Here is a 25,389-nt window from a genome sequence, read left to right as displayed (position 1 = left end):
ACACGAAGTCTCCTCCTGACGCCCCTCGGGTTGTTGACCATCATCCACCTCGACACTGACATTTAGCGCGCGTTATTTATCGTTATATATCGCCATACGCAAGGATTTCATTTGTTGGAGGGTTGGCTAATTGGCTATGGGTAGGACTCGTACTGGCTGGTTCATTGGCGATGGCTATTGCTGGTAGGATGGGGATGGTTTAGTTTAATTTGTCCGTGTGTTTTTGGGTGATTTGTTTACCTTTCCTGTACTTTGCACCCCTATCGTGTTTTTGCACTCTTTGTTGTTGCTACGTTCTTACCCGCCCTGACTGGACATCTGTGAACAATATCTTTATAGCCCATCGGATGTCTCCAGTATAAATACATCTGGTTAGGGTCAGTAGTATAGGGCTACTATTTGTGGCTGGTTAATAAGGCATGGTTAGTAGTAACTACATTGGCACGCTTTTATTAACGTGACAGACCTCACTAATTGGCTGTGTCGGGTGGTGGCGGGTTTAACGACACATTTATATTTTACGTGATCTAACCCCAAAAAACTATTATGGATACTATTGTTCGCGAAAGCCTACAACGTTTTCAACTAAGGTATGAGGGTTTGTAACAGTGACTGGTTTCCTAGTGTGGTTAGGGGTAGAGCGAATACTCTTTGGCGGTCGGCTTAATCCCATCCTCTCCATTGTCACCGATCGCCTCTTGTTTAGTGTGTGTGTCCAGACGTTGGCCACTGTTTGTGTCCGTCTGTGTTTACAATGCCCTCGTTGGTCCCAGTGGAACACCTGGGGTCATTATGGGACCCCCCACCCACCCACCTCCCCCGGTTGCGTGGGGAGCGGTGTGTGTGGTGGGGGGGGAGGACGCGAACACAGCTGTCCAGACAGACCCCCCCCCCCCCGCTTGCGCACAGCGGCTAGCGCACACACGTGTGTGTGTGTGTGTGGCTGTGCGGAAACCACGCAAACAACACACACGCGCGCGTGCAGCCAAGGCCATGCTGGTGCTGCACACGCAGTTGGTGACATTTTCATTGTTTCAGCATCACCAACAACAACAACATCATCATCATCAGCAACAACTTCAACAACATCAACACGTAGCACTCTTCTATCGCTGCTCATGACTGTGAACTTCAGTCATTGATTCCTTCCACTCGCGTTGGAGACTCTGCGGACCGGACTACTGACTTTGCTTTGTCTCATCCACCACTGTGTTCAACCACGAGGCTGTAGGTCAGAACACCACACTCATCCACTCACACTCACCTCACTCACTCACCCACTCACTCGCACGCTCACTCACTCACCCACTCACACTCACCTCACTCACTCACCCACTCACACCCACCTCACTCACTCACCCACTCACTCGCACGCTCACTCACCCACTTACTCACACGCTCACTCACTCACCCACTCACACCCACTCTGACTCACTCACCCACTCTCACCACTCTCACTTAATCACCCACTCACTCGCAAGCTCACTCACCCACTCACACCCACTCTGACTCACTCACTCACTCTCATTCACCCACTAACTCACACGCTCACTCACTCACTCACCCACACACTTATTCACCCACTCTCACTCACTCACTCCGCACGCTGCAGGTCAGAACAACACACTCACTCACTCACTCACACCCACACTCACTCACCCACTCACTCGTTCACTCACCCACTCACTCGCTACGCTGCATATCAGAACAACACACTCACTCACACCCACACTCACTCACCCACTCACTCGTTCACTCACCCACTCACTCCGCACGCTGCAGGTCAGAACAACACACTTACTCACTCACTCACACCCACACTCACTCACCCACTCACTCGTTCACTCACCCACTCACTCGCTACGCTGCATGTCAGAACAACACACTCACTCACACCCACACTCACTCACCCACTCACTCGTTCACTCACCCACTCACTCCGCACGCTGCAGGTCAGAACAACACACTCACTCACACCCACACTCACTCACCCACTCACTCGTTCACTCACCCACTCACTCCGCACGCTTCAGGTCAGAACAACACACTCACTCACACCCACACTCACCCACTCACTTGTTCACTCACCCACTCACTCCGCACGCTGCAGGTCAGAACAACACACTCACTCACACCCACACTCACTCACCCACTCACTCGTTCACTCACCCACTCACTCCGCACGCTGCAGGTCAGAACAACACACTCACACCCACACTCACTCACCCACTCACTCGTTCACTCACCCACTCACTCGCTACGCTGCATGTCAGAACAACACCCACCCACTCACTCACCCCACACACTCACCCCGTCTCAATGACCCACTCGCTCACCTTACATACTCACCCATTAGCTCACCGAACTAGCGCTCACAACGCCTGCTCCACGTTGGGATTCCCTGCCGCTGAAATGATGAACTCCCAGAAGGCCGTGGTGGCTGATGGGATGTGTAAAACATGCTTTTATTTCAGCGGAGGGACAGAATGGGCCTGATCATTTATTCAGTTGCGCACATTTATCCCTAACGACGCGATTGCTTAACCAAACATTGTTTTAATATTTTATGGATTAATTCCGAGCGCCTTTGAATATTCAACTCCCCCCCACCACGCCAACCATCCCCCCCCCGACTCCCCACCACCACACGCCACCCTCATTCATCCCACCTGAAAATATTTTCCGGAGCTCAGCCCCGGCTGAAATCAAGCTCTGACCACGATCAGCAATAGCGCAGATCGCGTTATCATCGCGAGCGGCCAAGTCTCCAGGTAACTCAGCCCGCGCGTCTCGCCCTTCTCACCGCGCGGGTCGCTCACGTCAGAGACTATTTTGGGGGCAGTGATGGGGATTGTGTGCGGTGGAGGGGGGAGGGGTGTTGTGGGGGGAGGGGGGCGCTTCCTCCGGAGCGAGGAAAAACAGCATTAAGGCACAACAATCGTCGGAAACGCGCTCCAGAAACGAGCCCTGCTCGGACGCGGAGGCCCGCCAGCCTCACAGTGCATGGAGCATCATCATCAGCAGCAGCATCATCAACAGTATCATCAGCAGCAGCATCATCAACAGTATCAGCAGCAGCATCAACAGTATCATCAGCAGCAGCATCATCAACAGTATCAGCAGCAGCATCAACAGTATCATCAGCAGCATCATCAACAGTGTCAGCAGCAGCAGCAGCATCATCAACAGTATAATCATCAGCAGCAGCATCATCAGCAGCAGCATCAACACTATCAGCAGCAGCATCAACAATATCAGCAGCAGCATCAACAGTATCATCAGCAGCATCAACAATATCAGCAGCAGCGGCATCATCAGCAGCATCAACAGTATCATCAGCAGCATCAACAGTATCAGCAGCAGCAGCGGCATCATCAGTAGCATCACCACAGGTATAAGGGACTTCATTATCAGCAGCAGCGACATCACCGGTATCACCAATCTCTGCAGCAATAGTATCAGCAACAGAAGTATCAGCGGGACGATAGTCATCAGCAGCAGCGGCTTTAGCAGCAGCATCACTCGAGGTATCATCATCATCAGCAGCAGTAGCAGCACCGGTATCACCATCAGCAGTAGCAGCAGAATCTGTAGCAGCACCATCATCATCACCAGAAATATCAGTAACATCATCACCATCAGCAGCTACATAGTCATCACAGGCAACATCGAGTTTGTATCATCATCAGCAGCAGCAACATTAACATCAGTTTGAACGACAATCAACATCAGCATCATTTGCGGTAACTTCAACAGCAGCCATCATCTTCGGCAGCAGCAGCATCATCAGCAGTATCGTCGGCAGCAGCATCATCATCAGCAGTATCGTCGGCGGCAGCAGCAACAGCAGCATCATCAGCAGCTTCAGCATCAGCGTGCATGCCCTGGTAAGCTCGGCCGCTCTTCGGCCGTCTCTTTCTCTGGCTCCACGTGGCGTTTCACCGCCGCGTGCGTGCGGAGATCAGAGATGATGACCAGGTGAACTGTCTGCTTTTGTTGTTGTCGCTGGTTGAGCGGTGGCGCAGTGGTTAGCGCACTGCATTTTGTATCTTGAGTTGGATTTCCCAGACCGCCTCTTGGTCACAACGCCCCCCGCCCCCCCCACTCATGCACCGTTCACCCAACCATACTGACCAGCGCGGTGAAGTATGGTCAAACATTCACTGATGTGCGGCAGGGTGCTGGCAAGGTCTTCATCCAACAGTGGATTTTCACAAGGCTGTACATTATGATCTGTGGTTAATATGAATAGTACACCAATAGTTATGATGACTAAGTCATGATTGCCCGAGTAAGAAATAACTAAACTTACGGTGCGAATTGAAGCACTATCAAGAGTTGGGAACGTGCAGAAGAGTTTTAAAAAACTCTCAAGAGTTCGATCTTGAAGTGTCCACCGATGATTTCACAATTACGTACCCGGGTTTTAGTTGATGTGGATGATGTTGTTGCTGATGATGATATTGATGACGATATTGTTGAAGCGTCATCGTGATGGGTACCACATGTACATCCACACCCACTTGGGTATCCCCGTAATAAATCCGAGGGTAAAGTGAACGAGTCGGTACTTATGAAGGGGCATTGCCCGAAACGTCGCCTATTATATATTCTTTCCCTTTCATGGCAGTGTTATTGACGAATTTGTTCCTTGTTTTTGTGTGTAATGTTTACTTATGCACCAGTGGCGACGCGCCATCGCAAACACGTGTTGTGTTTAAATTGGTACCGAACTGATTGAACGCATTCATTATTTTTTGCCAAACCTCGGTGGCCGTGAGTGATTGAACAAGTTTGGATATTCACACAACTGCAGAAGCTTCTCATTAAAGGCTGGCTCGACCTAGGGGAGGTCCAGAAACGGTTTCAGATACACTCGCTATGGATGGGAATCGACGTGAGACCGCCGTGCTCCTAGGGAAGTGCGCTATCCACTATGCCACCGATCTTCACAAAGACAACGACGCCCCTCCCCCATGTACAGCCTTCAACAGAACTGTCGGGGCAAGTGCTGTTAGCGAGTAGCACCTATGAAGGCCGGAACGGCACACGAGGGGGTGGGGTGGCCAGCACCACGCCCGGCCGCATTTGTCTCCCCAGTGGTGATGTTTTACACACACCACACCGAGTACAGTACTCATTTGAGGCAGAGTCGACCTAGGCGAGGTTTAAATATTCGCCACTTCTTACGCACATCCACTCCTCGTGCTCATCACCACGTGGGATGAAACAAACACTGCCGAGCCCTCACGGTGCAATGGTTGGCACTGGGCGTTCTCCCGGGGCGGCAGCTCAAACAATGCATTAAATCCCCACCCACCTTGCTCCCTCCACCCTGTGGTGTAGGTGTGCACACCACAGGGTGGCTGGGTACAGTCGTCGGATAAGCTCGTTGGAAGAGCAGACCAAAGAGACCCTTTCTAGAGCTCCTTATGGCGATGCCCATTTCAACAGCAGTGGCGTGGGCTAGCAGGGCTGCACTTTTGCCTTTGCACCTTTACATTGACAGCAGCCATGCACATTACACACACACACGCGCGCGCTACACGCACACGTCAAAAACAAAGATCCCCCGTAGAGCCTTTTAACAGACCTATGAAGGTCAGCACAGCACACGAGGGGGTGGTTGGCCAGCACCACGCCCGCTGGTTGGCCAGCACCACACCCGGCCGCCTTTGTCTCCCCAGTGCTGATTTTTTTTTTTTACACCGCAACAAGTATACATTAGTCGACCGAGGGGAGAATGGGTTTGGATGTTCGTCACTGATGATGGCCGTGAGCGGGTTAGTAGCGGCAGCATGCTAACCACTACGCTAACCGCTTCCCAGACGCACACGTCGCAAAGACAAATATCCACCGTATAGCCTTAACAGACTGTAGGAGCAAGTGCTGTTAGCGAGCACCTATGAAGGCCGGCACAGCACACGAGGGTTTGGGTGGCCAGCACCACGCCCGGCCGCATTTGTCTCCCGAGTGGCGATGTTTACACACTGCACTAGATACTCATTTGAGGCTGAGTTGACATGGAGGAGGCCCAGGACCGGTTCAAATAATCGTCACTGGTATTGACCGTGTCGGGTAGCCGGGATCGTAGCGTAGCGTGCTAACCTCTACACTACCGCTCCCCAACACACACACACACGTCACTTGTCCAGGTGAACCGCTTTACCTGGGGGCCTACTCCAGGCAGAGGTAATCGTCAACTCACACGGACAGTGAAGTTCCCCCGCTTCGCGAGGCACGCGCGCGAGCAAGGCGCCGGTAAGGGGATCGTGAGACCCGTGAGTGTGTGCCCAGGGGATATGTCGGCGCGTGAGACCCGCTGACGTGGCCCCTTCCAAAGCAACTCCGTGTCCTGCTACTGATCACATCGGTGCAGCAAACGCTTGGTACGCAGGAGACCGATGATTTAATCCCGACCCTGACTATGCCCGTTGTATAATATTCCGCGCGTTCTCTCTCTGAGAGCTTTCTCCGGATTCCTCCGGTTTATGCCTTCCACGTTGAGAAACACGCGTTTAGACCAGTGTTATCCACGGGACCTTTTTGCCACGATAAGACATCATCAGTGCGAGGGAGGGCCGCCACACCTTTGAAACAATTGTTGGGTTTGCCAGCCACGATGATGGTAGGGGGGGGGGGGGCGCACTCAGAGGCCGCACTCAAGGCCACCAGGGGCTGCCAGTGGCACCTGGGGCCTCGCAATGCCGAACGCGGCTCGTCGATGATTCGGCTGCCACTATAAATGCCCCCACCTCGATGGGCTTATCACGCGTGGCCGGGTTTGCCTCTGCAAGAAAAATACAGTAGCTCAGTGGGATTTAGCTGCTAAAATAAAATATATTGACAACAACAACAAAAGACACCTTGAGGTTGGGTCTGTTGGGGAGGCCAAGAAAGGTCGGGGCGGGGGCAAAATAATCGTGAGGGATGCATCAGTCTGAGTAATCAAGGGGGAGTCAGCAGCGTAGCGTGATTTGCCTTGAGCCCTGTTGCAAGGATTGAACCGAGCCCCCCCCCACCCCACCTACCACCCCCACCTACCACCCCCACCTACCACCCCCACCTCTGCGTGGCTTAATTGTGCCGCGTGTCCCGACCGCCGGCTATCACTCGCAGTCGGGCACACACACACTCACACACTCACACCAACTCACACACACTCACTCACACACACTCACCCACACACTCACACTCTCACACACGTGGCGACGCTGCGTTGCCGCATCTGAACAAGTAACGAGCAGTGGGACGAGGGCAAAGGGGGGGGGGGGGGGGGGAACGGCGACCCCGACGCATTCCGTGCCACCGCGGGAGACGCAGCGATGGGATCGGCTCGTGGATTGTTGCACCGCGGGATCGTGGCGACGGCTCGGCGGAACGAGGCCGCCTGTCGTCCAGCGGTGGATCGATCGCGGCTTTTCGTGACCGCGACGACGAATGTCACGAGCGTGGCTTTGGTCTTTTTCGCCGCCGTGCTGCGTGAACCCCGAAAGTGTCCTGTTCCGTCTCGTACGCGCATCTTGTCGTTCGGCGTGGTGTCCGACGTTTCGCTCCGCGTGTCGGCGGCAGCTCTTTGTTGTCGAGTTCTCGGCTGTGGTGTTTATTGTTGTTGTTGTTGATACTTGACGACGCGCGGTGCCACCCCAACGACACAGGACGACGCGCGGAGCTCCGACCGTGCCCCGGGTCCCTGAATGAGACCGCTTCGCTGATTCGGTTCGCTGATCTGACCGCGCAACGGTAAACCCGCCGGAGCGAGGAGCGGTGATGAATTCGTGAAAGCGCGCGACGCAATGGGGGCGGCCGCGCTGGTCACAGAGCCACACCCAGCGCCTGCGGCACCTCTCCCTCCCGCACGGCGCTCTCACGCCTCTCAATAGCTGGGCGGTGGTGGTGGTGGCGGTGGTGGGGGTGGTGATGGGGGTAGTGATGGGGGTGGTGATGGTGATGGTGGGGGTGGTGGGGGTGGTGATGGTGGGGGTGGCGGTAGTGGTGGGGGTGGTGATGGTGGTGGTGGCGGTGATGGTGGGGGTGGTGGAGGTGGTGATGGTGGGGGTGGCGGTGGTGGTGGTGTTGGTGGTGGGGGTGGTGATGGGGGGGGGGGTGGTGGGGGTGGTGATGGTGGGGGTGGCGGTGGTGGGGGTGGTGGAGGTGGTGATGGTGGGGTGGTGGTGGTGGAGGTGGTGGTGGCGGTGGGGGTGGTGGCGGTGGTGGGGGTGGTGATGGGTGTAGTGATGGGGGTGGTGATTCGTGGTGGCGATGATGGTGGGGGTGGTGTGGGTGGTGATGGTGGGGGTAAGCGGTGGTGGTGGTGTTGGTGGTGGGGGTGGTGATGGGGGGGGGGTGGGGGTGGTGATGGTGGGGGTGGCGGTGGTGGGGGTGGTAGAGGTGGTGATGGTGGGGTGGTGGTGGTGGAGGTGGTGGTGGGGGTGGTGGTGGTGGTGGGGGTGGTGGGGGTGGTGATGGGGGTAGTGATGGGGGTGGTGATTCGTGGTGGCGGTGATGGTGGGGGTGGTGTGGGTGGTGATGGTGGGGGTGGTGGGGGTGGTGATGGTGGGGGTGGCGGTGGTGGTGGTGATGGTGGGGGTGGTGGGGGTGGTGATGGTGGGGGTGGCGGTGGTGGTGGAGGTGGTGATGGTGGGGTGGTGGTGGTGGAGGTGGTGGTGGCGGTTGGGGGTGGTGTCGGGGGTGGTGGTGGTGGTGGTGGTGGCGGGGGTGGTGGTGGCGGTGGTGGTGGTGTCGGGGGTGGTGGTGGTGTCGGGGGTGGTGGGGGTGGGGGTGGGGGTGGTGATGGTGGTGGTGGGGGTGGAGGTGATGGTTGATGGGGGTAGGGGTGGTGGGAGTGGTGGGGGTGGTGATGGGGGTAGTGATGGGGGTGGTGATTCGTGGTGGCGGTGATGGTGGGGGTGGTGTGGGTGGTGATGGTGGGGTGGTGTGGTGGTGATGGTGAGGGTGGCGGTGGTGGTGGGGGTGGTGATGGTGGGGGTGGCGGTGGTGGTGGTGTTGGTGGTGGGGGTGGTGATGGGGGGGGGGGGGTGGTGGGGGTGGTGATGGTGGGGGTGGCGGTGGTGGGGGTGGTGGTGATGATGGTGGGGTGGTGGTGGTGGAGGTGGTGGTGGCGGTGGGGGTGGTGGCGGTGGTGGGGGTGGTGATGGGTGTAGTGATGGGGGTGGTGATTCGTGGTGGCGATGATGGTGGGGGTGGTGTGGGTGGTGATGGTGGGGGTAAGCGGTGGTGGTGGTGTTGGTGGTGGGGGTGGTGATGGGGGGGGGGTGGGGGTGGTGATGGTGGGGGTGGCGGTGGTGGGGGTGGTGGAGGTGGTGATGGTGGGGTGGTGGTGGTGGAGGTGGTGGTGGCGGTGGGGGTGGTGGTGGTGGTGGGGGTGGTGGGGGTGGTGATGGGGGTAGTGATGGGGGTGGTGATTCGTGGTTGCGGTGATGGTGGGGGTGGTGTGGGTGGTGATGGTGGGGGTGGTGGGGGTGGTGATGGTGGGGGTGGTGGTGGTGATGGTGGGGGTGGTGGGGGTGGTGATGGTGGGGGTGGCGGTGGTGGTGGAGGTGGTGATGGTGGGGTGGTGGTGGTGGAGGTGGTGGTGGCGGTTGGGGGTGGTGTCGGGGGTGGTGGTGGTGGTGGTGGTGGCGGGGGTGGTGGTGGCGGTGGTGGTGGTGTCGGGGGTGGTGGTGGTGTCGGGGGTGGTGGGGGTGGGGGTGGGGGTGGTGATGGTGGTGGTGGGGGTGGAGGTGATGGTTGATGGGGGTAGGGGTGGTGGGAGTGGTGGGGGTGGTGATGGGGGTAGTGATGGGGGTGGTGATTCGTGGTGGCGGTGATGGTGGGGGTGGTGTGGGTGGTGATGGTGGGGTGGTGGGGTGGTGATGGTGAGGGTGGCGGTGGTGGTGGGGGTGGTGATGGTGGGGGTGGCGGTGGTGGTGGTGTTGGTGGTGGGGGTGGTGATGGGGGGGGGGGGGTGGTGGGGGTGGTGATGGTGGGGGTGGCGGTGGTGGGGGTGGTGGAGGTGATGATGGTGGGGTGGTGGTGGTGGAGGTGGTGGTGGCGGTGGGGGTGGTGGCGGTGGTGGGGGTGGTGATGGGTGTAGTGATGGGGGTGGTGATTCGTGGTGGCGATGATGGTGGGGGTGGTGTGGGTGGTGATGGTGGGGGTGGCGGTGGTGGTGGTGTTGGTGGTGGGGGTGGTGATGGGGGGGGGGTGGTGATGGTGGGGGTGGCGGTGGTGGGGGTGGTGGAGGTGGTGATGGTGGGGTGGTGGTGGTGGAGGTGGTGGTGGCGAAGGGGGGGGTGGTGGTGGTGGGGGTGGTGGGGGTGGTGATGGGGGTAATGATGGGGTGGTGATTCGTGGTGGCGGTGATGGTGGGGGTGGTGTGGGTGGTGATGGTGGGGGTGGTGGGGGTGGTGATGGTGAGGGTGGCGGTGGTGGTGGGGGTGGTGATGGTGGGGGTGGTGATGGTGGGGGTGGCGGTGGTGGTGGTGATGGTGGGGGTGGTGGGGGTGGTGATGGTGGGGGTGGCGGTGGTGGTGGAGGTGGTGATGGTGGGGTGGTGGTGGTGGAGGTGGTGGTGGCGGTTGGGGGTGGTGTCGGGGGTGGTGGTGGTGGTGGTGGTGGCGGGGGTGGTGGTGGCGGTGGTGGTGGTGTCGGGGGTGGTGGTGGTGTCGGGGGTGGTGGGGGTGGGGGTGGGGGTGGTGATGGTGGTGGCGGGGGTGGAGGTGATGGTTGATGGGGGTAGGGGTGGTGGGAGTGGTGGGGGTGGTGATGGGGGTAGTGATGGGGGTGGTGATTCGTGGTGGCGGTGATGGTGGGGGTGGTGTGGGTGGTGATGGTGGGGTGGTGTGGTGGTGATGGTGAGGGTGGCGGTGGTGGTGGGGGTGGTGATGGTGGGGGTGGCGGTGGTGGTGGTGTTGGTGGTGGGGGTGGTGATGGGGGGGGGGGGTGGTGGGGGTGGTGATGGTGGGGGTGGCGGTGGTGGGGGTGGTGGTGATGATGGTGGGGTGGTGGTGGTGGAGGTGGTGGTGGCGGTGGGGGTGGTGGCGGTGGTGGGGGTGGTGATGGGTGTAGTGATGGGGGTGGTGATTCGTGGTGGCGATGATGGTGGGGGTGGTGTGGGTGGTGATGGTGGGGGTAAGCGGTGGTGGTGGTGTTGGTGGTGGGGGTGGTGATGGGGGGGGGGTGGGGGTGGTGATGGTGGGGGTGGCGGTGGTGGGGGTGGTGGAGGTGGTGATGGTGGGGTGGTGGTGGTGGAGGTGGTGGTGGCGGTGGGGGTGGTGGTGGTGGTGGGGGTGGTGGGGGTGGTGATGGGGGTAGTGATGGGGGTGGTGATTCGTGGTTGCGGTGATGGTGGGGGTGGTGTGGGTGGTGATGGTGGGGGTGGTGGGGGTGGTGATGGTGGGGGTGGTGGTGGTGATGGTGGGGGTGGTGGGGGGTGGTGATGGTGGGGGTGGCGGTGGTGGTGGAGGTGGTGATGGTGGGGTGGTGGTGGTGGAGGTGGTGGTGGCGGTTGGGGGTGGTGTCGGGGGTGGTGGTGGTGGTGGTGGTGGCGGGGGTGGTGGTGGCGGTGGTGGTGGTGTCGGGGGTGGTGGTGGTGTCGGGGGTGGTGGGGGTGGGGGTGGGGGTGGTGATGGTGGTGGTGGGGGTGGAGGTGATGGTTGATGGGGGTAGGGGTGGTGGGAGTGGTGGGGGTGGTGATGGGGGTAGTGATGGGGGTGGTGATTCGTGGTGGCGGTGATGGTGGGGGTGGTGTGGGTGGTGATGGTGGGGTGGTGGGGTGGTGATGGTGAGGGTGGCGGTGGTGGTGGGGGTGGTGATGGTGGGGGTGGCGGTGGTGGTGGTGTTGGTGGTGGGGGTGGTGATGGGGGGGGGGGGGGTGGTGGGGGTGGTGATGGTGGGGGTGGCGGTGGTGGGGGTGGTGGAGGTGATGATGGTGGGGTGGTGGTGGTGGAGGTGGTGGTGGCGGTGGGGGTGGTGGCGGTGGTGGGGGTGGTGATGGGTGTAGTGATGGGGGTGGTGATTCGTGGTGGCGATGATGGTGGGGGTGGTGTGGGTGGTGATGGTGGGGGTGGCGGTGGTGGTGGTGTTGGTGGTGGGGGTGGTGATGGGGGGGGGGTGGTGATGGTGGGGGTGGCGGTGGTGGGGGTGGTGGAGGTGGTGATGGTGGGGTGGTGGTGGTGGAGGTGGTGGTGGCGAAGGGGGGGGTGGTGGTGGTGGGGGTGGTGGGGGTGGTGATGGGGGTAATGATGGGGTGGTGATTCGTGGTGGCGGTGATGGTGGGGGTGGTGTGGGTGGTGATGGTGGGGGTGGTGGGGGTGGTGATGGTGAGGGTGGCGGTGGTGGTGGGGGTGGTGATGGTGGGGGTGGTGATGGTGGGGGTGGCGGTGGTGGTGGTGATGGTGGGGGTGGTGGGGGTGGTGATGGTGGGGGTGGCGGTGGTGGTGGAGGTGGTGATGGTGGGGTGGTGGTGGTGGAGGTGGTGGTGGCGGTTGGGGGTGGTGTCGGGGGTAGTGGTGGTGGTGGTGGTGGCGGGGGTGGTGGTGGCGGTGGTGGTGGTGTCGGGGGTGGTGGTGGTGTCGGGGGTGGTGGGGGTGGGGGTGGGGGTGGTGATGGTGGTGGTGGGGGTGGAGGTGATGGTTGATGGGGGTAGGGGTGGTGGGAGTGGTGGGGGTGGTGATGGGGGTAGTGATGGGGGTGGTGATTCGTGGTGGCGGTGATGGTGGGGGCGGTGTGGGTGGTGATGGTGGGGTGGTGTGGTGGTGATGGTGAGGGTGGCGGTGGTGGTGGGGGTGGTGATGGTGGGGGTGGCGGTGGTGGTGGTGTTGGTGGTGGGGGTGGTGATGGGGGGGGGGGTGGTGGGGTTGGTGATGGTGGGGGTGGCGGTGGTGGGGGTGGTGGTGATGATGGTGGGGTGGTGGTGGTGGAGGTGGTGGTGGCGGTGGGGGTGGTGGCGGTGGTGGGGGTGGTGATGGGTGTAGTGATGGGGGTGGTGATTCGTGGTGGCGATGATGGTGGGGGTGGTGTGGGTGGTGATGGTGGGGGTAAGCGGTGGTGGTGGTGTTGGTGGTGGGGGTGGTGATGGGGGGGGTGGGGGGTGGTGATGGTGGGGGTGGCGGTGGTGGGGGTGGTGGAGGTGGTGATGGTGGGGTGGTGGTGGTGGAGGTGGTGGTGGCGGTGGGGGTGGTGGTGGTGGTGGGGGTGGTGGGGGTGGTGATGGGGGTAGTGATGGGGGTGGTGATTCGTGGTGGCGGTGATGGTGGGGGTGGTGTGGGTGGTGATGGTGGGGGTGGTGGGGGTGGTGATGGTGGGGGTGGTGGTGGTGATGGTGGGGGTGGTGGGGGTGGTGATGGTGGGGGTGGCGGTGGTGGTGGAGGTGGTGATGGTGGGGTGGTGGTGGTGGAGGTGGTGGTGGCGGTTGGGGGTGGTGTCGGGGGTGGTGGTGGTGGTGGTGGTGGTGGCGGGGGTGGTGGTGGCGGTGGTGGTGGTGTCGGGGGTGGTGGTGGTGTCGGGGGTGGTGGGGGTGGGGGTGGGGGTGGTGATGGTGGTGGTGGGGGTGGAGGTGATGGTTGATGGGGGTAGGGGTGGTGGGAGTGGTGGGGGTGGTGATGGGGGTAGTGATGGGGGTGGTGATTCGTGGTGGCGGTGATGGTGGGGGTGGTGTGGGTGGTGATGGTGGGGTGGTGGGGTGGTGATGGTGAGGGTGGCGGTGGTGGTGGGGGTGGTGATGGTGGGGGTGGCGGTGGTGGTGGTGTTGGTGGTGGGGGTGGTGATGGGGGGGGGGTGGTGGGGGTGGTGATGGTGGGGGTGGCGGTGGTGGGGGTGGTGGAGGTGATGATGGTGGGGTGGTGGTGGTGGAGGTGGTGGTGGCGGTGGGGGTGGTGGCGGTGGTGGGGGTGGTGATGGGTGTAGTGATGGGGGTGGTGATTCGTGGTGGCGATGATGGTGGGGGTGGTGTGGGTGGTGATGGTGGGGGTGGCGGTGGTGGTGGTGTTGGTGGTGGGGGTGGTGATGGGGGGGGGGTGGTGATGGTGGGGGTGGCGGTGGTGGGGGTGGTGGAGGTGGTGATGGTGGGGTGGTGGTGGTGGAGGTGGTGGTGGCGAAGGGGGGGGTGGTGGTGGTGGGGGTGGTGGGGGTGGTGATGGGGGTAATGATGGGGTGGTGATTCGTGGTGGCGGTGATGGTGGGGGTGGTGTGGGTGGTGATGGTGGGGGTGGTGGGGGTGGTGATGGTGAGGGTGGCGGTGGTGGTGGGGGTGGTGATGGTGGGGGTGGTGATGGTGGGGGTGGCGGTGGTGGTGGTGATGGTGGGGGTGGTGGGGGTGGTGATGGTGGGGGTGGCGGTGGTGGTGGAGGTGGTGATGGTGGGGTGGTGGTGGTGGAGGTGGTGGTGGCGGTTGGGGGTGGTGTCGGGGGTAGTGGTGGTGGTGGTGGTGGCGGGGGTGGTGGTGGCGGTGGTGGTGGTGTCGGGGGTGGTGGTGGTGTCGGGGGTGGTGGGGGTGGGGGTGGTGATGGTGGTGGTGGGGGTGGAGGTGATGGTTGATGGGGGTAGGGGTGGTGGGAGTGGTGGGGGTGGTGGTGACGGTAGTGGTGGTGGCTACGCACGTGGTCTGTAAATCGGGTGCTGTGTTGAGGCAGCACACGAATGCTGTGCGACTCCCTTCCCGTGGGCGTCGAGGTGAGACCGTCCCCTGGGCTCTGCCAGGAGAGGGCGGCACAGCTATAAATGTGGACTCCACCTGCTCCATCTGTATGGGATAGAGCGTTGCCCCCTCGCACGTGTGGGATTTTCTCCGGATGCTCCAGTTCCCTTCGACATGTATACACTCGTTAATTGGCCGTAAACAACTTTATATTTATAGGGCCGTAAGAGCTTGGACAATTGTTGGCACCGGCTCACCGCGTGGCTTCCTTCCAGCTTGTCTGTGGTTCCTCCTCGCACCTGAGTTGCTCTCTCTCTCTCCCCCCTCTCCGCGCCTTCATTATTATCATCAGCAGCAGCAACAGCCAAGGCCGATCCACTGATGCATGAGAGCCTCTCTTCCCAAGCCGCCGCCGTCGCCGCCGCAACAACCTCTCACGATCCTGCGATGCAATAATCCACCCCGCACGTGAATAATCACCTCCCCCCCACCCCCTCCCGCCTCCTGCGAGTCCCTAGCGCCACGCTTTATGCAACAACGATCACGCGCGCGGAGAGTAGAGAGACCAGAGAGAGAGAGAGACCAGAGAGAGAGAGATAGACCAGAGAGAGAGAGAGAGACCAGAGAGAGAGAGAGAGGTGGAGGGGGCTCATCACGTGCGATGTTAACCCAGGAAAGCCTCACCGCCGAGTCCCATGGCGGCTCTTGTTCGGGAGGGTCCTGCCCCCAGGCTTCATCATGCAGCTCCTGCATCATGAGGTGTGGGGTGCCCCGGGGTGTCGAGATGTTAACTACCTCGCCTGGTCTACAGGAGGGCGTGGGTTCGATCCCTACCCTGACGCCTGCTGCTGTACGTTTGTAGTTTGCGTGTCTCTCTCCCCGTGGCCGCGTCGATGGGTCCTCCGGATGTTCCCCTCCACGTTTATAAATCAACATCACACATTTAGAGTATTTAGCTGCTGCTATAGATTTCCACGTGATAAGCCACTTCGTTGGGCTATCATCTGTGGCCAGGTCGCTTCTGAAAAAAATGATCTATAGCTCAGTGGGCCTTACCTGGTCAAATTGCAAATATTCGTTTTTAGACTTTCTTTACCTCCCTCACCTACGATTTTGGGCGGTCATGCACGATGTCCCGACGTTTCGCTCCTCGTGCCGGGACCTTCTCCAGGAGCCCAATATAACCTTGCGGGACCTCCCAATAAATCACAGCCCAGACGTTCAATTGCGTTTGCTCGCAGGCACGCATTCCAGCCTCATCTACATTTCCTCACGGTGCCGACGGACATATGAGACCCATCATCGGCGAACCGAGTAAATTGCCCCTCGCAGAGCGTGATGCCGAAGTAGCCGATAAGCGGTGAAATCTGTGATTGACATCACGCGCTGTGTGCGACGAGACCGCGCGGACCCATGAGGAGGTCTGTAGCACAGATGGCTGTCCCCCCCCACACCACACCCAAATAATGAGAACCCCTTCCTTCAGAAGGGGACATTAGGGGGGTCGGGGGAACGTGTGAGGAAGGTGGCTGGAGTAGGAGGGGAGTGGAGAGAGGGGGGGGAGCGATCTCACAAGGGAGACATTTCCATCGGAAACCGTTTTGCTCTCCTCCGAGTTGGCGAGTGAATTACCGCTGACGCGCCAATCAATGCGGCGTGACGCACGCGACGACGGCTCCTCGTCCTCAACTCGGCTCGACGGGCGACGCGGGCGTCCCCCCCCCCCCCCGTCTCTCCTCGCCCGCCCGCCCGCCCGGTCTGCGGTGGACACGCGACGGCGGCTTCTCCCCGTCAGCGTCTGCGAACGCCTCCTCCGTCCAGAGCGCCCGCCCGCCCGCGACGCTGCGTCTCGCTTTGCGTGCGCAGCGTCTCGCTCTGCGTGCGCAGCGTGTGGGCGAATGCTTCAAGTGGACGTTTCGACACGTAGGCTTACGATTCATAATTCGTCTTTTTTTATTTATAAAACATATATTTGTTTTCCGGGAAAGATCGTCGGGCGCGAAGCTGTACTTTCGTGGACACCTATTGACACTGGGTGCGCTCTCCGGCGAAACGTCGGACAACGTTGTCGAAGTTTTTTTTGCTTTGCTTTTCATTAATCCCTCCGGGTTTGACAACAACAACAACAGCAACTAAAAATAACAACTGGCATGTTTGTCCACGCGACAACTGGTCGATAAAATCAGTACCACTTTGTCGGGGAAGTAAACAAGCGGTTGTCCCATTGGAGAGACTTGCCATAGTAATGTGGAATCTCACCACTGGCCCCGGAGGTGTAAACAGGAAGCGAGCACCGATGCATTAATCGATGCTCATTTGAGCAGGAAATCGGCATGGCTCTCGAATCAATGCGTGATGTCTACAGCATCGATACACCGACCGCGTGTTATGCAGAATATAAATACTGCATCTCTGCACGGCGTCTAAGAATAGTGTCAATTCCCATTGGCTCGCGTGTTCAAGCTGTGCCTCATTAGTTCATCTGCTAACCGCTAATCTCACCAGTTCACTGTTACTTCATTTTGTTCACCTCGACTCTCGGTTCACAGATTCGCAATGACTCACAGTATCGTTCAATTGTTCACCTTGACTAGTATAGTCATATTAGATATCCATCCTTGACTTTCATTGGTCCTCCTCTACGAGTGAATGTGTATCAAGGTGAATATCTGAATTCAGATATTCACCTTGACTCACGGTACAGGGACTCCTCTACTTACGACTTACGAACGAGTTCGGTTCTAGAGGTCTGTCCGTAAGTCGATTTGTTTGTAAGTCCAAATTTAACTCCGGTCGATTCCAAACACGTTGCATACGGCCTGGACACTAAACACGGGGAATGGCTTTAAAAGTTGCATAATCTCCTGCAGATGTAGATGCCACTGGCTCTTCGTGTTCTGCAGATGTAGATGCCACCACCGCCATCAATTGCTCGGCAGTTGAACTTACGACTCTCGGTCCGAACAGGAAACTGGACATACGAGCCAGGTTTGTTCGTATCTCTCAAAGTGTCGTAAGTCGAGTGTTCGTAAGTAGTTAAAATGTTCACCTTGACTCATATAGTCATATTAGACATCCATCATTGACTTTCATGAGTCCTCCTCGACTCTGAATTCACATATTCACCTTGACTAACGGTAGTTAACCTGTTCACCTTGACTTACATTAACTACCCTTGCATTTGATCATCTCGACGCAATGCCCCAATCCTGCCGACGCGGTCATCTGGGCTTGACCACCTTGGATGTGAAATTGCAGTCGTTTTGCTCTGCGTCTACATCATCAGCCGTACCTCAACTCTGAATTCACATACGGCATTCACCTTGACTCACACGACTCTCGCCTGGTTCGACCTTGACTGCTGGCCTGCTTTAATAGTGGAGTGATACGTGGCGGTGGCGTCGGAGGCGTGGGGTGCGAGGTGACGAACAGATTGGCTTGTTAGTCGAGATGCGCCCTCTCGCATCCAGCAGCAACTTCTCGGCACAACTAGAGATCTTTGCTCCTGTGCCAATTTCTAAACCGGTCCAGGGCATCTCCTAGGTTGAATGAGCACCTGGTGCAGTGTGCGAAACATCAGCACTGGGGAGACAAAGGCGGCCGGACGTGGTGCTGACCATCCACCACCATGTTGTGCAGTGCCGGCCTTCATATTGGTGCTCGCAAACAGCACTTGCCCCAAACAGTCTGTTGTTAAGGCTATACGGGGGGTGAAAATAGGATTTCCCCTTTTTTATGGCAACAAAACAGGTGTTAAGATGTTAAAACACCAAACTGCAACCTTTTACAAGGAATAATGTCGGCATTAATCACAACGCTTGTGGCCAGAATGCAAACAAAAACATACCCTGATAGTATATGCATTGTCCTGAGACACCCAAAGGCGTCCTCTGGTCTAACACCTTTTGAGACGAGGCTCAAAAGAAAGCTGTCTCTGGTGTGGACCAATCAGTTTCAAAGACAATGCATATATTATCAAGAGTACGTTTTTTGTTTGCATTCTAAGGACTGTGGTTAATGCAGCCATTATTCCTTGTAAAAGGTTTCAGTTTGGTGTTCTAACATCTTAACACCTGTTTTGTTGACAGAAAAAATGGGAAGACCTATTCTCATATTTTTGTACTGGCAAAGGATATACGGAGGATCTTTGTAAAAAGGCGATATGTTGTAACTTTCTGACCCACCCGTAATGGACGTCTGTGAAAAAGAGCTTCATAGCTCATCGGATTCTCCCAGATAAATAGAGATTATCATGTACTCCGCGTCCTCCCGTTTCCTCCCACAGCACGAAGCCAACGTCTCGCGATTGGGAATTCATGGCTCAACATCCCAATGTCGCAGGGACCCTCCTGAAGGAGAGGCTTGAGACACGGTGAAACGTTCTTGGGTGTATCAAAGGACATCCTTACCGGCGTCGGTATTATTATGGAGCGGTGGCCGAGTGGGTTTGCGCTCTGCGCTGTCAAGTCGACGACCGCGAGTTCCACTGCCGGCCACGGCCAAAATCGGTGCCCAATTAGAATCTGAACAGGTCACGGATCACCCGCACCTTCGCCGACTCGTATTGACCAGCGTGGTGAAGTATGGTCAATTCACCCCCATTAACGACACGATGTGGGAGGGGGCGGTGGGGAGGAAGGGGGGCCTTTCGTCCAGCTGTACATTGACGGACGGCTGACAATTATAATAATAATCATATTGTAATTATTATCTGAATCCATCCGCGTGTTGTTGCCCCCCCTCTGTCAACCGTAGACAAAACAAAATAATCAATCCAGGCGAGACGGCCCAGGGTGCGTCACCTGGGACGCAACCTGTTCCAGGTTCAACACGTCCCCCACACGTGCTCCTCGTCATCCACCTCCTCTTTCACCTCCTCGTTCCGCCCCCCACGGCACCGCATCGCGTCCCGCGAAGGCAGCAATGACGTGGCCCACTCCCCTTCACCCCCCGACCCGCTGGCTCCCGCAATCCACAAACAAAACACACGACCCCCCCCCCCCCCCACGCCAACCCAACCCCACCGCAGTAATTGAATCTGTGACACGCGGAGACTCGCCGACCGCCCGTGCCCTCTCGGGGAGCCAGGCCACGAGGCTTCGCAAAGCGATTTCCTTTTGGGCGTCGTCGATGGCGTTCGCCGGCGGGTGACCGCTCACACCCCCCCCCCCGCGTCCGCGACGCAGAACTCCACGTCTCGCTGCCCACCGCGCGCGGTTCACCTGTTCGCTGTTCACCAGTTCGCTGTTCACCAGTTCGCTATTCACCAGTTCGCTGTTCACCTGTTCGCTGTTCACCAGTTCGCTATTCACCAGTTCGCTGTTCACCTGTTCGCTGTTCACCTGTTCGCTGTTCACCAGTTCTCTGTTCACCAGTTCTCTGTTCACCAGTTCACTATTCACCAGTTCGCTGTTCACCTGTTCGCTGTTCACCAGTTCGCTGTTCACCAGTTCGCTGTTCACCTGTTCGCTGTTCACCAGTTCGCTGTTCACCTGTTCGCTGTTCACCAGTTCGCTGTTCACCAGTTCGCTGTTCACCAATTCGCTGTTCACCTGTTCGCTGTTCACCAGTTCGCTGTTCACCAGTTCGCTGTTCACCAGTTCGCTGTTCACCAGTTCGCTGTTCACCTGTTCGCTGTTCACCAGTTCGCTGTTCACCAGTTCACTATTCACCAGTTCGCTGTTCACCAGTTCTCTGTTCACCAGTTCGCTGTTCACCAGTTCGCACACTGCAGAGGGGGGGGGGGGGGGTCGGCAAACCTGCGGCTTCCGAGCCGCGTGCTGCTCTGAAAGGACTGCTTCGTGACTCACTACAATTGCAAACTAAAAACAACAACGACAACAACCTAATTGCGTTCGATAAACGGTGGACGTCGAAAAGCCCAACGGTGATTTGCAATGCGGCGTTTCAAATGATCGTGCTGTTCTTAAGATAGTGATCGCGAAAAAATACGTGGTTTGAAATTATTCACAAAGTGCCGTCTTGTATTCACATGCATTGCGGATGTCGACATTTGTAGTTTTTCTTACCGAATTTGAAGCAAATGGCTCTTCTTCTTCTTGTTGTTGTTTCGTTTGCCGGTCCCTGGCCCACCGCCTCCCCTTGGCGTGCGAAATATCCAGCCAGGTGGCTCAGCGGTAGAGCGAGCGGCTCGCAATCGGAAGGTTTGCGAGTTCACACCCTGGTCGGGATGAGGGTTGACTCATCACATCCAACCCTCCGGGGTTGATAAACCGAATGTCAGTATGTGGGCAAGTCCACAGTGGGTGACCTATGGATTGACCCACGCCGGTCATAGGAATGTGGAATGTCCACCATTGTAAACAAGGAATGAGTTTCAATGCCTCGATGCTCATCTGGGCAGGAACTCACTCTGACTTTGACTGCGGTACGTCTTTTTCAAGTTTGCTCAATTGCCTCCGTTCGTGTGAAAAATTACATTCATGACGCGCCACACACGCCTGATGATTGTTAATCAGGTCCCAAATGATGTGGAGGGGTAGATTGAAATTCAGACAAGAGATGTAGCGTGTGTACGTGAGTACGTGTGGGTATTTGTTGCGGTTAGTGCGCAGCGCTTTGAACTCTATAAACTATAACAACTATTTTAATTTTACCAGGTAAGGCCCATTGAGCGATATAGATATTTTCCGAAGCGACCTGGCCACAAATGATAGCTCAACGAAGTGGCTTATCACGTGGAAATGTAAAGCAGCCAAATGCTGCAAACGCATGTTGATTCTAAGAGAAAAACCGGAGGACCTGGAGATCAAATCCACACGACCACAGGGAGAGATAATGCAAACTCCAAATATACAGCAGGCGTCAGGGTCTGGATACCAGGCGAGGTAGTTCACATCTCATAGCCATCGTGGCGCCCCATAACGATCGCAAAAAAACCCCAGCCGCACCATCCTGAAAATGAGATTCAGTCAGGCTTTTCTGAAGAAACAAGCGAATAAAATCAAGTATATAAAGCATCCATCGTGATTTCTCTCGCAAAACGGCGTACCACCGCGAGTATTAGAGAAACGGCACAGGGAAGTGGGTATCACAGAACTACTACCGAGATCCCCTTCAAGTGACTTCTGACCAACACAGACGGCACGAGCACTTGCACACCCACCCTGCAATACCAGAGTCATGTTTGTCACATGACGGTAAAAGCTAAATATTCCCCCCCCCCCCCACCCCCATTCTCAGAGCAAGCATTTAGCTCAAATTAAGTGCAGAACCATCGACTCATTGACCTTGAGATCCCGGTTCAATCACAGTGGGCGGCTGAAGCCTGGACTCAAGCCCAGTATCTCAGCGCTGTGACCTTTGAAACACCCGGCCACGACAGCGAGCAACACGGGCGGTTTTACAAACATAAACACTCCACTGAGGTTCGCCACATCGGGTGGCTCAGGCCGAGTGAATGCGTCACTTGTAAACATCACACCTGCGACAGCGTTGTCTTATAAACAAGTTATAATAATAACAACAACAACAAGAAAAATCGATATTTAATAAAGTGCATTTTAAAATTTTATTTAAAGCTTTCGTTACTGCAGGGATTCATATTCTTGGTTCTTTCGGTAAAGTCACGTAGAAAGGAAATAATAAAATAATATTTATATTAAACAATAAAAATTCTCACGACGTTTCGACTGCAACAGAAATCATCATCAGGTGTGACGGTGAGTTAGGAAAATACGCCACTTTTTTCAAATTTTCTTGCTGTGGATTTCACACCTGACGATGATTGTTTGTGTTGCAGTCGAAACGTCGTGAGAATTTTTATTGTTTAATATGTATATTCTTTTATTATTTCCCTTCTACGTGACTTTACCAAAAGAACCAAGAATATAAAGTGCATTTTGATGTGGAAATATCTCCAAAGCGATGTGCTTATGTGTGTGTAGATGAGCACGGTTGGCTATGTACGGTGGGAAAGAAGTTCAATATACATGTCAAGAGAACATCAAATCAAAGTAGTCAAATCAGATAACGATAATATTTACACTCGAAATATGGATAACATGAAAACAAATACACATAGGCTTTCACGACCAATCTATTTATTTATTTCCCCCAGAATTCTGGCAACTGTCTGATGTTGCTGGTTGCGTTTATCTGTGAAATGTCGTCGTTACCCATTTAAGGTTCCGTGGGATTGCTCTCCGTCACACCGGTGGGCGCCGTTGAAGCGGTCATAAATCGGCACGTTTGTTCACATTTCATTTATGTGATCTGACCTAAAAAATCCGTGATGAATCATGATGTAAAGTTAACGAACTAAAATACAAGCCAATAACAGTAATAACAATAACAAGACTCGAGGTGCATGTAACATCAAATAAAACAACAGGAAATGCCAATGAATAACAATACGTTTGCAAACTGAATTTTAATGCTGACTTACATCCTCGGTATTATTATCTCATTAGCTTACTGAGCAGCAGGGGGAATATGTTGATTGAGACACAAATTGATTCATAAAATGCCTCGGTCCGATGTCGCTGATTGAAGAATTCATAAATAATTCACGCGCGTCGTAGCTAAACGCCGCATCGCAGAGCAATGCCCCCTAACTACGTCATCACGGAGCAATGCCCCCCTAACTACGTCATCACGAAGCAATGCCCCACTAACTACGTCATCACGAAGCAATGCCCCCCTAACTACGTCATCACGGAGCAATGCCCCCCTAACTACGTCATCACGGAGCAATGCCCCGCTAACTACGTCATCACGAAGCAATGCCCCCTAACTACGTCATCACGGAGCAATGCCCCGCTAACTACGTCATCCTGGAGCAATGCCCCCTAACTACGTCATCACGAAGCAATGCCCCCCTAACTACGTCATCACGAAGCAATGCCCCCTAACTACGTCATCATGAAGCAATGTCCCCCTAACTACGTCATCATGAAGCAATGCCCCACTAACTACGTCATCACGAAGCAATGCCCCCCTAACTACGTCATCATGAAGCAATGCCCCACTAACTACGTCATCACGGAGCAATGCCCCCCTAACTACGTCATCACGAAGCAATGCCCCCCTAACTACGTCATCCTGTAGCAATGCCCCACTAACTACGTCATCACGGAGCAATGCCCCACTAACTACGTCATCCTGTAGCAATGCCCCCTAACTACGTCATCATGAAGCAATGCCCCACTAACTACGTCATCACGGAGCAATGCCCCCTAACTACGTCATCACGGAGCAATGCCCCCCTAACTACGTCATCACGAAGCAATGCCCCACTAACTACGTCATCACGAAGCAATGCCCCCCTAACTACGTCATCACGGAGCAATGCCCCACTAACTACGTCATCACGAAGCAATGCCCCGCTAACTACGTCATCACGGAGCAATGCCCCCCTAACTACGTCATCACGAAGCAATGCCCCGCTAACTACGTCATCACGAAGCAATGCCCCCTAACTACGTCATCACGGAGCAATGCCCCCCTAACTACGTCATCCTGGAGCAATGCCCCACTAACTACGTCATCACGAAGCAATGCCCCACTAACTACGTCATCCTGGAGCAATGCCCCACTAACTACGTCATCACGAAGCAATGCCCCACTAACTACGTCATCACGGAGCAATGCCCCCTAACTACGTCATCACGGAGCAATGCCCCCCTAACTACGTCATCACGGAGCAATGCCCCCCTAACTACGTCATCCTGGAGCAATGCCCCACTAACTACGTCATCACGAAGCAATGCCCCCCTAACTACGTCATCACGAAGCAATGCCCCCTAACTACGTCATCACGGAGCAATGCCCCCCTAACTACGTCATCACGGAGCAATGCCCCACTAACTACGTCATCATGAAGCAATGCCCCACTAACTACGTCATCACGGAGCAATGCCCCCTAACTACGTCATCACGGAGCAATGCCCCCCTAACTACGTCATCACGGAGCAATGCCCCGCTAACTACGTCATCACGGAGAAATGTGCCGGCAACGCGTGGTGGAAGTGGGGTGCAAGCACGATGCGGCAGGCGTGGCGTGGTCAGAATCAGAATCTGTATTTAGGCTGCAGGAGGAATCCGATGAGCTGTGAAGCTCTTTTTCACAGATGTCCAGTAAGGGGGCAGGTCAGAACGTGACAACAACAAACAATATAAAAAAACACGATAGAAGTGCAAATTACAGAGGAAATGTAAACAAATCTCTTGAAAAAAAAATATTATTTTATTACCAGGTAAAGCCCACGTAGCTACAAGCGTCTTTTTTACGAAGCGAGCTGGCCATTACAAATGATCGCGCGACAAAGTGTCTCACCGTCGCGCGGGAAACGTACCGCTCTCCGGTGCCACTGAAATATTCATCGAGCGGCTGGCGGGGTGGCGAAGGACGACGGTTGCTGTGTCACGTGAGCGCTCACTCACTCACTCAGTCGCGCCTTGCGGGGGCGGGGGGGGGGCCCGCCGGGGTTTAATTTTGGGGTGGGGAGATTTTAATGTCTGCGAGGTTGGTAATTAGCCCGAACGACACGCGGGAGAGGGGGGGGGGCATATGTTTTATAGCGCTTTAATTTTATTCTTTTTCGGGTAAATCGTCGTTGACCGAGCAAGTGCCCAAAAGGCCTCAATATTCCTTGGCGACTGCAACAATTCAAGTTGTAACAGATGAGGAATTAATGCGTGTCTCGAATCGAGCGAGATTGCGTCAGCAAGGGTGATGTGTCGGTGTGACCGCGTGTCACCGTATGAATAATAACAATGATGTTGGGGTT

The 25,389-nt window shown here is 56.4% G+C and overlaps 1 protein-coding gene across 1 annotated transcript in view; it reads left to right on the top strand.

The window, feature by feature from the left end:
- The first annotated feature begins 2,993 nt into the window (after positions 1-2,993).
- The window catches only part of LOC133341462 (ras guanyl-releasing protein 3-like), a 96,668-nt gene continuing 74,272 nt past the window's right edge, over positions 2,994-25,389 (top strand). The window contains exon 1 of the mRNA XM_061550116.1: positions 2,994-3,887. Coding sequence (XP_061406100.1) covers positions 3,880-3,887 — 8 coding nt within the window. The 5' untranslated portion in view covers positions 2,994-3,879. The remainder of the gene's footprint in view (positions 3,888-25,389) is intronic.

This window comes from Lethenteron reissneri, chromosome 11, assembly GCF_015708825.2.
Source record: "Lethenteron reissneri isolate LAM-NWPU_2019-01 chromosome 11, ASM1570882v1, whole genome shotgun sequence".
Lineage (NCBI taxonomy): Eukaryota > Metazoa > Chordata > Hyperoartia > Petromyzontiformes > Petromyzontidae > Lethenteron > Lethenteron reissneri.
This window is presented reverse-complemented; position numbering and strand designations above follow the sequence as displayed.